Source organism: Vanacampus margaritifer, chromosome 3 (assembly GCF_051991255.1).
Source record: "Vanacampus margaritifer isolate UIUO_Vmar chromosome 3, RoL_Vmar_1.0, whole genome shotgun sequence".
Taxonomy (NCBI): Eukaryota; Metazoa; Chordata; class Actinopteri; order Syngnathiformes; family Syngnathidae; genus Vanacampus; species Vanacampus margaritifer.
The window spans coordinates 22,671,977-22,690,356 of record NC_135434.1 but is presented as its reverse complement, the minus strand read 5'-3'; the positions used below and the strand labels follow the sequence as shown (position 1 = coordinate 22,690,356).

The window sequence follows — 18,380 nt, the reverse complement described above, 5'->3', positions numbered from 1 at the left end:
CACGGCAGAAAGCCAAAGCAGATGCCGAGTTCTACACGGCACTCAAAGCAGCAGAGGCCAACAAGGTGACAGAAAAGTCTCTTGAGTTTCACGCATGTTACATAACACAGCAGAGTACATGTGTAACCATACAAATCTGTGATTGATTTAGTCCACACCAGAGTTAATGAATTCACAACACAAACTCACATTTTCACTCCTCTTGCAGCGGAAGTTAACACCTGAATACCTGCAGCTGATGAAGTACAAGGCCATTGCCACCAACAGCAAAATCTACTTTGGCAACGACATACCCCAAATGTTCGTGGACTCTGCCGGCACCTCACTCAAGGCCTCCGCAGCCATGGATGTTGTGGGAGAGCAGATCTTGGACGTGGATTAGCAAGGAAGGTATATTTGGACCTAGAAGACGGTGCAGGGTGGTGGACCACATTCTGGGGGCAATGACTCAAACTTTGGCAGGTAGTTTCACCCTCCAGCTCAGAGACTCTCTGCTGACCAGGGTCCTCATTTTCAGTCTCTCAGAAGCACTGCTTTCAAAAAAAAAAAATTTTTAAAAAAAATACTCACTGTTTGACTAGGTATGTAAAACCTGTAAATAGGACCCTTTCAGGTCAGGCTAAAACAGAGGTTCTTAACCTTGTTGGAGGTGTTGAACCACCCCAGTTTCCTTTGTGCTTTCACCAAACCCTTCTTTAGTGAAATATAAAATGTCATTTTTTTTCCAAATTCAAGTCGTAGGTTTAGGGTTTACTGGCAAACAAAGTGAACAGGGAGAGTAGGCTTTTTATTGAATCTGGCTGTCTTCACCTTGAATTCCAAAAGCATTCGGTTCTTGTATTCCTCATCTCCATGCAGCTTCAGGAAGTGTTCCTTTAGTTTTGCTAGATAGCTAGTTGTGCTGGATTAGAATTGCCCAACTTGCCATTCCAAATCATGCAGTTAGGACGCTGACACCAATCAACTCTATAGAGTATTTTAAAACAACCATAAGATGGAACCCAGGGGCAGCAGATGCAATGAAAACAGCAGAGCCCCCCGAATTGAACCCTGTGGAACACCATATGTGCCATTATACATATGAATTCATATTACACATATTTGTCCGACCACTTTCTTTTTGCTTGACATACAAGTAGTATGAAGGGATTACAAAAAAAAAGAACTCACACGCCGTACCATCACAACAGCCATAGATCGACTACTGTGCGCACCAAAGTCCCTGCAGCACAAATAGGCCAAGCAATGTAGCGTGATCGCCTGATGATATAAGATGCGGAGGAAAAAAATAAGTTATTTACAGTTTATACAAAAAGAAAGAACAGCGTGTGTGGCTCTGCAACAAGCAATTATGTGACATCAGAAATATTTTCCATCTCATGTAACTTCGCCCGACAAATCTTGGCAGTTTGTAATGTTATTATAAAATGACAAATTAGGTGATGCGTTATGGAATGTGTGCAATCTAGTTCCACTTCAGCTAAAAGTATTGTAAATCCAAACTTTCACATGCAATACATTTTTCTTTTTTAGCAACAATACTAACTCCACCTTTAATCATATGCCAAATCCCTGCACTGATTTCATCACAAAGAGATTACACTGGTTTTATGTGTACCTGAACTCAGGCACATGTAGCAACTAGTGGCATATAATGATTAACGCTGTGTGATGAAGTAGACTCGAACCAATGCATGTCATCTTGAAGTCCCCGAAACATCACTTTATATACTCCATGGGAGAATTGCTAATTTTTTAGCTTCACAGTACAAACGTGGACCAAAATGTCACATTTGACTGTTTGAATTGTTCCCAATTTGTCATCACTTGCAGCTTTTGATCTTTTTTTTTTCTTCTTATTGATTCTTTTACATTGCAGCGGTTGCATATCGAAATGTGAGTGTAAACGATATTTTTCACATTGCTTGTGAGAATCACCATTCTTTTACATGTTGTGTATCGCTAAGGCACATCGTGTGTGTTTGACCAGAGCGATACAGGCCACTCAGGATTTTTGCTTGAGCCCGTGCTGTTGATGCATTTATTCTATGCAGACTTGAGGGTTCTGGCACTGGCAGACTTAAAGAGTTTTTGCTCCAGTGCAAACAAAGCATTTTGATGATGAAACTTGATATGGAATGTAATGCGTTAACTTAATATTTGAGTTCTGTTGATGGAATGGTGTTTTATTTTTCATGTGTATACTAGTTTTATACATTGCAAATTTTGATCAGGGTGGAAGTTCAGCATGAGTGCATGTTTGTTTCAGGTCAACAAATATTTAAATTTTTGGAACTTTGTGTGTTATCTGAGCTACTGTCAAATTTGTTGTACAGTTTTGTCCAGAAGTATTTGGAAAGTGGCAGAGTTTTATAAATATCAGTTCTTTATACTCCATCGCAGTTGATCAGGATAGAATTTAAATGTAGATTTTCAGCTTTAAAATGCTTCACAAAAAAAACATTTAAGAATTTGAGTCATTGTATTGAGATTCCCACTATGTTCAGTGACTCAATAGCATTTGGACCAAATACAAAACAATTTGAACAAAGTGAAATATATAGCATGTTTTTTTCCCCCTAATATTTTTTTTTATCTACTTTGATGGAAAACTATTGGTGCTCTATAACTACCTGAAGTCTGGAGCTCAATGACATCACCAAACCTGAGAAACTCAGGTCCTCTTTCTTTGCTAGGACTTCATTGCAGCTACATTCACTTTTAATGCTTGTTTTTTTTACTTGTTTTTGGAGGGCATTTCTGTCTTCTGCCTTTACTTTTCTGTTCAGTAAGTAAAAATCATGCTTTATTGAGATGAGAGCAATCAAAATCTGAGTTGGTCAGTGAAGAATATTCAAAATACTTACTACCATCGTGCGCTTTCATTTTGAAGCATTAGTTGACTAAGCAGAGAGTATCGGGTCACTATTTGTGTTACCTCTATAAGTAGTCACGTGATGTGATCAATACTGTAAATACCAATAAGCCCATTTGATTAACATCAATTTGTATCTGCCAAAACACCATCTGCACCATTTTCACAAATGATGTGGATTTGGATCATGAGCGCTATTCAGTTCCTTCTCCATACTTTCCCTTTCCACACTTTTGTTTATTCACATTCTATTTGGTTACATCTGTTCAAAGAAACTGATGGTAGAACATTGGAGGCTTTTTTAATTTTCTTGCCAAGTCAAATCTGGCTTCCCTCATCTTGTACACAGCCACATTCATGAAGGCATCATTTGATTATAGATGTCTTTATTATTATTTTTCATGAGTTGCATCCACTGATTATTCCTGACTTCTATTAAAGTCGCGTAGACTTGTTGGTAGAAAACTTTCTGGAATCATCTACCTCAGTGATCTACCTCTGTGGTCTTTAAGGCCTCTTGATGCTGATGAGCTCCATTTTTTCCAGAATGTACCAAACTGTTAATTTGGATATATTTGAAGGTTTTAGTTCTTTCTCTCCATATGCATGCTGTTCTTACAGCTTAATGATGACCCCCATACCTGGTGTCACCTGCAGACTTTTTTCTTGTTAAAAGCAAGCTGCACTTGGCCAGTTAACCTCTTGTGAATCATTTGTCCAGTCACTGAAAATGAATGTGCTCTGCATAAAATAGCTACGGTTGATTGTGTGAATGCTGTAGGCACAACAGATTCTCATCATTCCAACTCCTATATATTCCAAAACTTCACGCCAAGCAGGCTATTATTTTCCAGTAACCACAGCCCTAAAATTATTTTTTTCCACTTTTTTATTCCCAATGACGTTGTAAATGTAACAAATTCACATATTTCGTATTCGAAATTCATGATGTTCACCTCACTCAGATTTTCAACATTCCAAAAAATTCCTACATACCAAACATTCCTTTTTCCTTTTTCTTCTCGAATAGCATATTGCAGATTATTCACCACTATCATTCCAAAATATTTAATATCATTCCACATCGTTCAATAGCATTCTTTATCTCTCTAACGTGCCATTCTTTCAATAGTAGTACACATTTGTCACCAATATCAAACAACATGATTCCATATCATTCCATATCACTCTGTATCATTCCATTTAGTTCATCATTCATTTCACATGAAATCTTTCTTTTTTTCATTCCAGCATTCACACGCATTATCTCAATAAGTTGCATTTTATATTCACAAGTAAAGTCACATTTTGTGAAAACTCGTTAAAGGTTTAAAAAAAGCACACTACAGTCACAGGTATGATTGTTGTTTGTTTTTATGTCTTCAAATCGTTCATGTAAAATCATAAAAGCTCTGTCTTTGTTCAAATACTCCTGGACCTTGCTGAAGAAGGGTTGGGGTATAGAATCACCTTTGATATGAGACGTGTTTAAAGTATAGTACTCCTATATCCAGAAACTTGATATGATTAATTTGCAGAGCATATCTGACTGGTATCACATTGAGCGGACGAGAGATTTTAACTGCCATTTAATATCTGTTGTCCTAACTCATTGTACTGTATGTTATTGCCTCTGCTGTCTGGTTGTGATCAAATTTATCTTTTAAAGGGGTGTGCAGTCTGTAATGACTGACAAAATTGACAATGTTAAGAAAATCTAAAGTTTGTACACAGATTTAAATTGAAAATATACTCTGACAATAAAGCACTGTGGATTTATTTGACTTGTCAAACTTCTGTATTGTCCCCACTAAGTCAACTGTTAGTATTTTCCTGTCAAGGATCACCAACGTGATGCCCATGGCCACAGGCACCAGATATGCCCCAAGGACCACATGAGTTGCTCACCAGTGCAGAGGGATTTTCTATGAATGTTGTAGAAGTGATTAAAAAGGGAATGTGAACACTGGGAGAGATTTATAAAGGGGGTTGCCTTCTGATATTTATTTTTCCAAATCATTAACATGATCGGTCTCTTCTCATAAATTAATATAATTATTATGGGACTGCTGCAAAGCAAAGCAGTAGCAGTACTGCTTGCGAAGCAAAGCAGGCACATATTACTATCCTAGAAAACGGGTTTATTATTTCTATATTTTTAAGAACACATTTTTCAGAGAACATGCGGCCCGTACTGTTCAACGTACCCGCACAAATGAGGTATCAAAAGATGCGGCTCGATCTGACTCAAATTGGACTAATGTTTTTCGGAATTCCGAGTTACCATGGCGACGCAATTCCCCAAAAAAACAGCCAAAAAGTCCCATTGGAATGAATGAAGAAGGGGGGTATCCACAAATCAAGCACCTTTTTCCTGACAGTGGCCTAAAATCAATAAGTGACCTGATTTCAACAGGAAGTGACCCAGAATTGACCTGATTTCTACAAGAAGTGACTTAATTTCAACAGGAAGTGACCCATAAGTGACCTGATTTCAACAAGTGATGCGGAAGTGGCCTAAAATCAACAGGAAGTGACCCAGAAGTGACCAGATTTCAACAAGAAGTGACTTGAGTTCAACAGGAAGTGACCTGATTTCAACAGAAAGTGACCTGGAAGTGACCTGATTTAAACAGAAAGTGACTTGATTTCAACAGGAAGTGACCGAGAAGTGACCTGATTTCAACAGAAAGTGACCCGGGAAATACCTGATTTCAACAGGAATTTGAGCACATTTGTTATTTCAGAAATATGTATCAAATTGTCTTTGTAAATCATCATCCAGGAAGTAGCTCTCTCACTTGAAGTGACCCCTGGTCTGTCTGTATACAGTTAAATGATGGACCATTGTAAAATGATTTAGTGTGCCCAAATGTTGTGACATACTGGATTATCGGTATGAAATAGGGAGTTCATATGATGAGCGGAGATTTTCCTTTAGCACGTGACATACAGAAAATAAGGAAATAGTGCATTCATGTTGGCCTAAAAGCTGTGATTCATGCAAAAACATTTCAAAGAAAAAAAATGAACGTGCTTTTGAATGAGAATACGCTTTATGCAACTTTACGCATTTTCACGCTTGTGCTCTATATCCTAAGTAATATTAGTTGAGTATCAGGAGCTACGTATAATATCAAAAGGATATGCTTTGAAACCTGGTGCTTGCCGCTTGAGTCACAACATTCCAACCATCTGTCCGAGAGTTGTAGACATAATGGATCTTTTAAAATTATTATTATCATTATTAATATTATTATTATGATCATTATCATGGTCATAATTATGATCATAATTATCATTATTAAATAAATACGGGGGCGAGTTATGCCCCTCCTCCTACTCCGCAGGCTGGAAGGGGGCAGCATCACTCTCCTGCTAGTGAAAATAATGTTGGGAAACAATTAGGAATGCTCATCCTGGACCTTGACTTAAGGTGTGGTTGAGACAAATTTGCGTTCACCTGTAAGCGAAAGTGACTCAGAGAGTAGCTACTTAATAGGAATTCACTGCTAAGAATGTAGACACACATCGCTACCTTGTGATGAGCGCACCTTTGACGCAGCGAGGAGAGCCATGTGGGCCAATGCTCCAAACCTTGTGGGACTACGTGAGTGAGCACCAGGGGGTCCTACTCTCCCCTTACCTGCCCACGTTCTGCGCTTTCCTGACCCACGTGACATGTTGCGTACCTTTCCTGGTGCTGGACCTCCTGGCCGGAGTCAGTCGGCGGGTACGCGCGTGGAGGATCACCGCGGGCGAGCCGCCTCTGTTCGCGTGGTTTAAGTGTCTGTGGAAGATCGCGGTCCAGTACCTGACGGTCGTGCTTCCCGCCACGGCGCTCCTCCAGATGGCGAGGAGTCCCGCTCAGTTCCCCGAGCGTTCTCCATCCAGCTGGCAGCTTTTTGTGGACGTTGTTGCCTGTTTTCTGCTTTTCGACGCGCTGTTTTTCTTTTGGCACCGCTGCATGCACAGGTGAGCAAAGTCGACACTGTCTACATCCTTATGGTGAGCATGGTGCATGTTCTCACGTATAACTTGTTACTTATTAAAGGCATACAATTGTTAAAAAAAAAAATATATATATATTACTAGCAGCTGCATATTTGAAACTCCCAATTGAAATTTGGGCTTGCCTTGCTTAGTCCGTGCTGAAAATAACTGCAACATTTTTGGCACATTTAAAATGCTAATGTGAAGTTTTGAGTCACTTTTCTGAACATCTACAATAATATTTGATGTTATGTTAAATATATTTTTTAGGGACGGGTGAGTACCGATACCACCGATGCCAGCCTTATTTTATGGTAGGCTATTGGTACTCACGATATATCGGCCTCTCTCTTGTGGCCGTTTTACGATCACGAACTAGAAATTAGAGAAATAGAAAATGCATATCATGCATTTTGGGGGGGGGGGGGGATAATGTTATAGTGGGATATATGTCTTTTTTTAAAATTATCTCATTTTGAGGGGGGATTTTATGTACTAGTGGTATCAGTGATAGAAAAGTGTCATCGAGCATCCCTTTTTTATGTTAAATACAGCAGACCCCCGCTAATTGCAGGTAATAGGGAGTAGCAAAAATCCACGTTGGCTTATATTGACGCCCATTTAAATGCATTTTTAAACTCCCCAAAAATTTCAGGAACAAATCAATGATAAACTTTCAACAGAACTATGGATTTCCCATGCCTTTATTCCTGTCTTGTTTTACCATTGCTCTGGAATGGCGCAAAGCTGACAGTCGAGTGCGCGTTGGCAGCACCCAATTCCCTCCGGGGGGTTTTCTTTTTTGTTGAAATGGTTTAATTTTCCATTACAACAGGCGGGATGGGAGCAGGATCAACTGAATGGTTGTAGGATTCTGCTGTAACATTTCATGAGTGATGAATTTTGGCCACTTTTTTAAAGAGCGATTCAAAATATGTATTGCCATTGCATGATGTGGCAATGTCCCAAAGTACAGCCTATTTCTTGCACAGAAGTTTTCACATGTAAATGAAAACATATTTCTGGGTTTGAGTGAGTGAGACACAGCTGCCTACCGTGTGGTCACCGTCAACGCAAAAATATATTTTATAAGTACACACATTTTGCATTATAAATCAACATTCAACCATATTTACCATGTCAGCCCTGAAAAAGTCTAATGGAAAAACGACCAGGGCCATGCAAGTCTGCCTTGGTGTAGAACCAAGCTAATTGAAAAGTGGCTTTATTGCACGTTTTCACAAAAATCAACTCACTCAAAGATTTTAATGTACTGCCATTCTGTAAACTCACTCACGTGTGTGAACATTATCCCCGTTTCCATTGTACCTTTTCTACCCCAAAACAGCTCGGTTCTGTTCTGAGCGGTTGTTTTTCCACTACACTTTTTCGTTGACGTGCGGTTACAATAGAACTGTTCCTCTGAGCCTCTTCCAACATGATTCTACAACTCAGGTTGAAGAGGGTCGTGACATCACCGTCATTTCATTGGCTGATAAAAGTAGGTGTTGGTTAAAGGGATGCGGCCAGGAATTCCACTGCTCATGCCCATTTCTTGGTTTTAAGAAATAGCCGACAATACTCGAACATTTTTACAATTTCATATGTACCAATAGATTAAATAGTGAAACTTGTGGTCAAATTTGAATTAGGTACGTTAAGTTGAATGAAAGGTCTCCTGGTCTCCAAAATGTTGCTGAAGTGTATGGAACCTCCCAGTGGTCTTGACCACAATAAAGACATCCTCCGGCCTCAGCTTGGTGCCTCGGCGGTCTCCCGGCTAGACGGTCGTCACCACCGCCTCGGGGGTGCTGCAAGGCTTCGGACGCAGGATGGTGATGACGACAAGCTGCCAGTGGCAGCAGCTCGGAGAGGCGTTCAAATGAATGAGTGTGAGCGCTTCATTCAAATTAATGACGACTTGCTCTCATTTCTCAAAAAAATTTTTTTTTTTTACCACAGGCGCCACTTTTTCATCCATTGGTACATATGAATTGGTGAATATGTTAAAGTATTGTTGTAAAACGCAATATACGATATGTGTTAATGGAGGTCAGGTGAGGTCAGGTGAGGCCAGGGCAGAGTGGTGCCAGGCTTTCTGGAACCTTTATTTAAAAATTGCCTATTATAGTGCTGTATAGGCCAGTAAAGTTTGTCCACAATACGTCGCAGGTGTGCCATCCATCACAACAGCTGCTTGTCCAATCAAGCCACCATTTGCCTGTAACACAATTAAGCATCCATGTTATGGTGCGGAACAGAAATTTAGTGACTTCTTCTGAAATGAGAGTTCTTGTGGGGGGGAAAAAATGCTGTTTTTGCACTTTCGTGTGGTGAACATAAAATCTTCTCACGACGGCGTATTAGGGCCTTGTACAAATATATATTTTTTAGAGGGTGGTAACAACATTCTGAGAAAAAAAAACGTACATTTGTGACTATAAGTTGGCAAATTTGCAACTTTATATGGAAGATTTGTGAGAGAGAGAAATAGCGTACAACTTGGATGTTTGTGCCAATACTTTTCGGCTGGGTTTTCAAATAAGAAGATAGTAATTGCTTTAGCAAAAATTAACCATATCAATAAGCATTCTCACTTTGAAGCGATGGGTGCTACCAGCGACAAAGATGCCTCGCTTTTCGAAAGTCCACGTCCTGAGGATCAAGCATTTAAGTTAATTTGTTAAAATGTATATTTACTTGTGCATTTATGTTTCCAGAATTATTATTTACACATTCATACATTTTTTAAATATTTTTTTAGTACAATTAGCTAAGTTGATGTGTGGAATCTGCTGCTCTCTGTCATTCACTTGCATTTACCTAAAGTACGCTAGCTTCTGATTGGTTAGTGTTAATCAGCTGATAAGGGATCAGGAAGTGATCTAGCTGCCGTGTAGAACGAGTAAAGTTTAAATTAATAATAAATCAGTCTCTATCCTGCCTTTTAATTTTATAAACATTAACCAACGATTCCTCACACTAGACTATAGCTACGCTACGTGTATTTGTCGTAAGTTTCTGAGTTGTTTTTTTTCTTGCAAATATGCGACTTTATGAAGTCGCAAATTTGAGAGCTTTTTTCTCAAAATATTACCCCCCTCTGGAAAAAAATAATATTTATACATGGCCCTAATATGCTGTCGTATTGTCTTCCTATTTTACCGGCCTAATTTGGCCCTGGCTTTTGACCAGGACCTGCTCACTCTTCTTCTACAGTTGTACAGAAGTACAGTCTTGACGTTGGGAGTCGCTCTTCAGTTTGTTACAGTTTTCAACTGCTCAGCTCCAGTAAACATTTTGATTTGCCAAAAATGAATCGAGTGTGGGTGTAAGCCGCTGCCAGGTGCCCATCTTTGTTGTAAAGTCACATGGGGCACCCGGTGAAGAAAAATGGAAAGTCCCTTAGTCACTCCAATGTTACTCACAGCTGCGGTGCTTTCTGTACTTTTTGTTCTTTACTTTATTGTTTTGGCTTCGCATTTCTCTTTCCGTGATGTTGTTACGCAACCTAAAATAGAAATATAAAAAGCAACAGAGCAGGAAGTGGAGCCAATAGTGAAAAGCTATTTTTGTAGTGTCACAACTAAACAGTCAATATACACCGCAGTGGTTTCACGACTGTAACATGACTATTAGACCAACAAATAAGACAAAAGCTGATCAAGATTCTATGACGCAACCTGTTGAATGAACTAAGGGGCTTCACATGCCATTTTTAAGGTAACTGCTATTGGTCATCTTTGTTTACTTTCATGTGTACAGTATGTCCCAATGATGGACTGAGTCACTTGACTAAATATACTGTAAGTAGGAGAAACTCAAATGTTGGCATTCCTTGCTGGATTTTTTTTCTTTTCTAAATCTTGTCATTCTCCACTAGTTAGATGTTACAAAAAGGCTTAAAAGTGTAACAAAATCAGGGGAGATGAGACTCAAATGATGAAAAGAAAGGATTAGCATTCTGTACATGAGCACAAGCTCCGAAGCTAACATAAAGGTAACTCAAATGTGCAAATGGGGAGTGCAGTGTAGGAGCCCATGAGGCAGGCAGCAGTGGCATCCTGCTGGTAGGCGGAGGTCTGTCTCGAGCGACCACCCGCACGCTGGTCTGCTTTTATTTCCCGCGTGGAGACAGACGAATTGGGGGAGGTCACAAGACAGAATCCGAGGCGCCTGTGGGCCACAGGACCGAAAGGAGCGACCACCAAAACAGCAGGACGCCCCTCCCCTTAAAGGTCCAGGGCCGAAACACCCTCAGTCTCCTACACAGAAAAGTGTCAACCTCGGGGTCTTAACAAGCCCAAGCCAGTATTAACATGTACATCCCTGTGATTTCTGATTTCTTTTCAGGGTCACCTGGCTCTACCGCAACATCCACCAACAGCACCACCAGCACCAGGAACCCTTTGCCCTGCAGGCCCAAGATGCCAGCTCCCCCGAGCTGCTCTCCCTGCTGCTCCTGGCACAGCTCAGTGCCTGCTTGGTGAACTGTCACCCCCTGAGTGAGGCCCTCTTCCACATTCTCAACACCTGGCTGGCGGTGGAAGACCACTGTGGCTATGACCTGCCATGGGCTCTACACAGACTGCTGCCTTTTTTAGGCGGGGCACCTCACCACCATATTCATCATCGTCTGCACAATGTCAACTTTGCACCCTATTTCACCCATTGGGACCACCTCTTTGGCACTTACAGCGGGGAGTGAGGGCGTGTTCAAGTTTGATTGTTCATTTTGAGATCCATGTGATTTCTAAATGTCCATCTGTTACAATGCATCTATAATTTGACTGTCATCAATCCTGACGGCAAAGCTCATCTTTATTGGCAGCCTATAAAATGCATTTTAATTTAATGCAAAGAGACAATATAAAGTATGCACACGCCAATGGCAGAGCAAAGCCAGTGATGTTAAATGGTTACATCTACTCCAATATGTTTTCACATGTGTCTCCATGAGTGCTGCTGCTGAGTTCAGAAGTTCAAATTTCAACACTTGAAAGCCAGTCTACCATTCAAACTGTGAAAGCTACAGCATAAATGTGCCTTTTATGTATATATATTTTTTTCATCATTTGAGTTTGTGTGGTTTTGATTGTATTGGTAATTCGATCCCCTTTTCCCCCTCACCTATTCTTGTCAGCCAAGTCCCTTATGTCTACTAATCAGCTACCTCAGCCACTTGTGCCTCGTCCAGGTGTTTCTCATTGTCTCCTCAGTTTGTTTGTATTCATGGTGCTTTCAAGGAAAATGGGAAGTCAGATTTATCCCTCACTGAGATTGTCCCAGTTTCAACTTCAAAGTGTTAGATGATTCCGATGAAATGTTGTTATGCAGTCAGTCCTTGTCTCTACAGGGGTTACCATTGTCGAGTGACGTCAGATTCAAGCTGGTCGGTGAAGTCGGTGGGTCCTTCCCCCCACCCTTTCTCAAATGTAGCATCTCTGCCCTATCTGAGAGACCTAATAAAATTCAAAACTCAAAGTAACAAAGAAATGCTGAGAAACAAAACACTCACAATTACAAATAACAGACCGGACAAAGCAGGGAAGTAATGCTGCATTCAAGGATGGTTGAAAGTCAGATTTATCCTAGTTGGCTTTTCCCACTTCCAACCTGAAAGCATTCGAGGCGTAGTAAACAACCAAAATGGCGGATAATGATGAATTGTTTTTTTTGGTCCTCAAAACACATTTTGACCTCCAGCAAATTTGCCTTCTTGCAATTTTGCTTCATTTATTGTTTTTAACTTATTTCATAAGCATATACAGTTCAGTAGTTCACAGGTGAGATAGCGGCATAATGCCACGCATGTTGTGTTATATGTGATTTTTTTGTCAAATATTTATGAATCAAGAAAGCGATCAAGTTTTATACTCAAGTAAATTGTGTTTTACCATTCACCGTCTGTGTTTCCAAAGGGTTTGCCATTGTCGACTGACGTCATTGTCATTGTAGTCCGTCGGTGAAGTTGGGGTACTTGTTTTCCCCCGACTTCGCAATTGGGATTTCCAAGTTCAAGGGGTCTTCCTGGAAACGTCTGACTTTCCTTGAATGCAGCATAGATACAAACTGACGAGACACCGAGAAACAGATGGCTGAGGGAGCGGATTGGTAGACATAAGGGACTGCTGACGAGAACAGGTGGACACAAAAACCTAATGAGACATGAGAAGGTACGCATGGAAAAAAAAAACTATCAACATAAACTCAAATCATGGCAGCTTGTGTCTAGCAGGAATTGTCCAAAATATAAAACAGTTGAATGTATTTATTTTGCAATGTTAATGTCCAGATTCAGTGTACATTTTGTTATATAAACTGTCATTATCTAAAGCAAGCATTCCCTTTTCCCGCCACAGCTGTTTCCACTTTCTGATGCACTTGATAAGTCCGTGGAAGTATGAGAGCAGAACATAGAGTCAAGCTCATGTTTCTATTTTTCTGCCTCAGTTCAAGATCTGTGTGCCCCTCTGGTCTTCTGTTTGTCTTGAGATGGACCCGCAGGGACCATGTTAAGAAACCAAAAGCATGTGCAGATGAGAAAGATGAGAAGTCCACTAGCATGTCACAGTTTTTTTTCTTATTTTATTCATCATCATTATTATTATTTTATTATTATTTACAGAAAAACTGTCACCCAACATACTTTAATGGAATCATGCCAGGTGTTACAATTCTCATGACTTTTTTTTTTTTGTGGAGCCCAATTTCACATGATTTTAATGTGGCATGTTTTTACAATAATTGTTGTATCCAAAAAGGGAGTCTATGAGTTGCATAACAGTGTAAACATCTGTGTTCCATTTCTGACTTGTTCAGTAAACTCTCCAGAATTTCACAACTCAGAGTACATAAATTGTTCAAAGATGTCTGAACGTGTTGTACGAGCCTACGCGCTCAGTCAGCAAGTGAATGTTTGTTTTGCGAAAGGAGGATAAAGCAAGAGAAGAGTGCTGGGTGGATGGTGGGTGGTGTTAGCGTGAGATGGCTTGATAAAAACGTGACCCAAAGCGGAAACAATCATTACAGGCCCAACGTCAGAGTCAGGGCGAGTCGCGTAGCTGTGGGCGAGTCGAGTAGCTGTGGGCCCCACATGTTCACAGCGAGATGCACGTCGACAGCCAGCAGCACACTTTATGATCCCTTTCAGTGGAGCATTATGGGATGTTGGGGACCGTCCGTACATTGTGAACTCCTCCCTTTGTTTACTGACTGTAAGGTACACAACTAGATGGATCACGTAGGCTAAATCCTCCTCAAAAGGCAACATGAAGGCTGATATTGTTTCAGCAGATGCAGTATCAAATCCAAACCTCACTTTTCTGCAGTCATTTAATGATATCTTTTGAAAAGGGGTCAGTAAAGATCCAGGGCAATACGTATTCCCTTCCAAGATGACCACTTTGCTAAAGGGCCTGAAGGTAAAGGTGATGGACTGGCCAAGCATGTCTCCAGACCTAAACCCTATTGAACATCTCTGGGGCATCCTCACGGTTTCAGAGGCCTTTTCTTCTTTCATTCTTTTTCTTCTCCGGTTCAGCCTTTTTATCTTCTCTTTCTTTGTGAGCTTTCGCCATCTCCATCTTCTCAGCTGTGTCGGTCACAATTCTTGTTTTTTGCTTTCTAATTTTTTACAATTCTGTTCTTTCTTGCTGCGGATTTCAGCAAGGGAAACAACTTCTAAAGACACATAACATAATTGATCAGAACAACCAGATTTGTCACTTGGTGAGTGCTCAGGAGGGCAAGCCTGAGCCCCCCAAAAAATCTTCTTTCTTCTTCTTTCTTTCCAACCTGACGTTCAATCTTCCCCTCTTTCACTGCTCTTTCCAAATACTCAAGAGGAGTTGAAACCCTGTCTGTCTTCCTTTTGTATCTGGTGGCATGATAAATTTTGGTCAAAAATTAAGAATGGCAGATACTTTTAGTGATCTAATGTAATAATGCAGTGTACAACAACAATATAATACAATACAGTAATGAAAATAAAATAATCAATAATAATTAAAATAAAATGATAATTATACATAATAATAAAATAATAATGATAAATAATAGAAATAAATAATAAAATAATAATAATCATCATCGTCATCATCATAATTTAGGGAAAGCTTAACTCAGGTCCTTTGGCACAAATTACCCCAAGCCCACCATTTTGGAAAAAAAATGCATCCCACAGCTGTTTTGTGCCAATGTCATGCTAACCCTATAGACTCATGAAGTAGCTTAATAAAGCACTAAAACATGTGTAAACTGTTTTCAAAGTTTCATATAATTGTTCAAACACAGCCAACAAAAATTCCTAATCATAGAAATTTTACTTTGGAGGGCATAAAAATGATTTTTAACTTTTATGTGCTTACCCCTCAAGCCATGTGTCTCCCTTTTTTTTTTATCGGATGAGCGAAATGGATGTCTCTTCAAAAATTTGTGGTCACATGACTAACTTATTCCATGGTTTTCCAAATAACAGGGGTGGAACTACTTGCCATTTGGTACAAATTACCACACACTCCCCAAAGATCTTGAATATGTGCCAGCTCCATGATCTCATTGTAAGTGAGTGGAAAAAGATTCCAGTGGCAACCTGTGTAGTTCTGGTGAAATTCTTGCCAAGAGAGTAAAGGCAGTGCTGGAAAATAATGGTGGCTACACGAACTATTCACACTTTGGGCATTTTCACTTAGTGGTCCACTCACTTTTGTTGCCAAGGGTATTAGCTACTAATAGCTGCATTTTGAGTTATGTTGAGGTATTGAAGCTGTACACTGACCACTTTTTTTCATGTCATTTCTTCAATGTTGTCCAATGAAAAGATATAGTCAAATATCTGACAAAATGTAGGGTGTACTCACTTTTGTGAGATACTGTATGTCAAATAAGAAAGAGAAAAGGCACAGAGCACTCTGCAGGATTTGTTATCATTTGTGTAAATACCAAACACTTCCCATTTCATCATATTTCCTGAGAGTTGGCTCTCCACTGACAAAGGCCAGATTCTATTTCGCCCTTATTCTGTAAATATTCAATTAGTGAGCTTTACATAGCTCAGACTGCCTTGTTAAAAGTCCTTGCCCTCTGGTCTGCTACTATATTTACTTCAGTCCTATACTGCACTTCTACAGAAAGGTCAGGCACAACTAACAAGTTTTGCTTCCTGGGATTTTTATGTGCTGTTGACAGTGTGCTGATGTCCCAGTGGCTGTGGATGACATCAGTGCAATATGACTGGACACGTAAATCTTGTGATGCCATGAGATTATCACATTTCTATGAACTCATTTTGGTTCTAATGAAGTCATTTTCACATTATTTTTATGTGGGAAAATTGAAAATTGGACACATTGTTGTAATGGGCCTAAACAAATTCCACTGGGGAAGACAATAGCTTACCCGTCATTAACAGCTGCATTATTGTTCTTTAAGTCTATGGTGATGGTCATTCTGTGATGATGTAAACAAAACATCTTTGTGATACACGAGCCATTAATGTGAGTTTTTTGTCAACAGGATTTTATCCAACAACTAAAAGTTTTATTTTTTAAATTAAAACACACAGTCAATACATCATAAACGAATGTGAACAAGAACCACGAAAGTTGCAATACACTGTAAAATAAATATTGTGTTTATTACAATTGAGCATTTAAGTCTCATTTATACAAACACACTTGCTTAAAATTAAGAGCTTGGATTTCATTAGTGTGTTTGTAATTATGAGTTATTGCTTTATCAAGGTTGAGGATGGATTTTATTTTCAAGAATTTCTAATTCTTGCTTGCACTAGTGAAGCTGTTCCAGTCTTTGCTGTTGTAAGTTTGACTTGACATCTCGTCATACGTGTTCAATGAGAGCCAGGTGTAGACTGCAGGCAATTCCATTAAGTCCATTTATTTACTGTATGTGCTGGAATAATGAAACATACGCTGCCAATATGTGCAACACATCGACAGTATGTACCTTAAGGTTAAGTTACCCATGGAGACTGACTTTTCCATTTTGGAACCGGTAATCTGGTACCAATGTGGACATTTTTTATGTTTTTTTTTCTCCCCTTGTTGAACACGATTTGATTTCTAATCAGAACGGAACGTCTACTCGGCACACTTTCAACATCAATCATATTTCAACTGCGTTTTGATGGTTATGGGTCAAAATCAATGCATTCTGTTACACATTAAAGAGGTCTTTTTATAGTCTGCTTTTATATGCTGCAGCTGCATCCGCTCCTTATTGTGCCACCTCATTTCAGCGCAATTCCTTGAAATGATCAATACCATTCTTTTGAAGGGTCAACTTCAAGACAGAACGTTTCTGTCACATACCGCAGACAAACAGATGGCCTGTGTCTGTATGGCTTGGAATATACGGTTAAAGTTTAAAGTAGAATGGTCAGATGTTGACCAAAAATTACACCTCTAAGTCCAACACAAAATCTTTTGTTTAGTGATGCCACAAAAAAAGTGAATACGTCTCCGTAACTGATGAGTGGTCATTCTGCAATAGTCATTAATTATTCCCTTTCCGAATGCTGTTTTCTTTTCCCACGGCCTTCGTTTGGAGTGATACACATACACTCTCGTCTTCTCAAAGACACAGTGTTACAATAATAATACTACTAATAATAATTTATTATTATTATTATTATTATTATTATTGTTATTATTATTATTATTATTATTATTATTATAGGGATTGCTGGATTTTGTTGCTTAACTCATATACCACTAAAGCAAAACGGGAAGTCCTCGAGTTACGTCGTTTCGACTTTACGGCCCCCGTGCCTCGTCCGTAGCACCATATAAGTTATTTAAAGTTGTGTTGTTGTTACCTCCAGCAACGGCCATCCATCAGCAGGTCGGCTCGCCATCAGGTGCGTCACATTTCCGTGTTTATGCTTGAATTAGTTCCGCTCTGCCCTCCGTCAGCAACTAATGTCCGTGCGGGAAAAAAATCTTCCGGGTCGCGCAAATGTGTTTTTTTGTATTTTGGTGTAAATATTGACTTAAACGGGAAAATCTGACTTACGTTGAAATTCGGGTTACATTGCCAGTGTAGGAATGGAACTGAATTATTATCTATCCATCCATCCATTTTCTTAACCGTTTGTCCTCACAAGGGTCGCAGGGGGCGCTGGAGCCTATCCCAGCTGGCTTCGGGCAGTAGGCGGGGTACATCCTGAAATGGTTGCCAGCCAATCGCAGTATTATTATTATTATTGTTATTATTATTTAAAGAGATCTTTTAGTCAAAGTGCTGCACAGATCACCAGGAAACAAGTAAAAATAAAAATACAGCATAATAAAAACATTTCATTCGAATATAAAAAAACTAACAAATAAAACAAACACACCAGAAACAGATGGCTGGGTCTTGTTGGGTGTTGCATCTATTATACTGACCTCAAATGAGATAATTGATCAAATAAAAGCTTAAGGTTTAAATCTTATCCTTGCATTCAATCCAACGGTCATCAAGAGACAGGGTGAAATATTTTAAATGTTTT

General features: G+C 39.6%; 2 protein-coding genes and 1 long non-coding RNA gene across 6 annotated transcripts in view; 2 read left to right on the top strand and 1 right to left on the bottom strand.

Annotated features, from left to right (window-relative positions):
• Positions 1-4,846, top strand: part of erlin2 (ER lipid raft associated 2) — a 23,008-nt gene extending 18,162 nt beyond the window's left edge. For 2 of the 3 annotated variants that reach the window (XM_077561287.1, XM_077561284.1), the window contains exons 11-12: positions 1-65; positions 209-4,654. The exon at positions 1-65 is cut by the window's left edge and continues 15 nt beyond it. In XM_077561287.1, the coding sequence (XP_077417413.1) occupies positions 1-65; positions 209-382 (239 nt within the window). In that variant the 3' untranslated portion in view covers positions 383-4,654. Of the gene's footprint in view, positions 66-208; positions 4,655-4,716 lie in introns of those variants that run through there. The other variant, XM_077561286.1, reaches the window with a different exon arrangement.
• A 1,395-nt stretch (positions 4,847-6,241) lies between these two features.
• ch25hl3 (cholesterol 25-hydroxylase like 3) lies at positions 6,242-13,712 on the top strand. Of its 2 annotated transcripts, XR_013293439.1 has the most exons (3): positions 6,242-6,850; positions 11,222-12,654; positions 12,790-13,712. XR_013293439.1 is itself a non-coding variant. In XM_077561289.1 (2 exons), exons 1-2 carry the CDS (start codon positions 6,420-6,422, stop codon positions 11,574-11,576), a joined length of 786 nt encoding a protein of 261 aa, XP_077417415.1. In that variant the 5' UTR covers positions 6,242-6,419; the 3' UTR covers positions 11,577-13,712. The 2 variants fall into 2 exon arrangements, 1 of the variants encoding a protein (XP_077417415.1); XM_077561289.1 differs by having other exon boundaries at positions 11,222-13,712.
• Positions 8,948-12,955, bottom strand: LOC144048863 (uncharacterized). The gene is made up of 2 exons (XR_013293440.1): positions 12,766-12,955; positions 8,948-9,089 (listed from the first exon to the last, which is right to left on the bottom strand). It is a non-coding gene; the product is annotated as an uncharacterized LOC144048863 (long non-coding RNA).
• Positions 13,713-18,380: the final 4,668 nt, after the last annotated feature.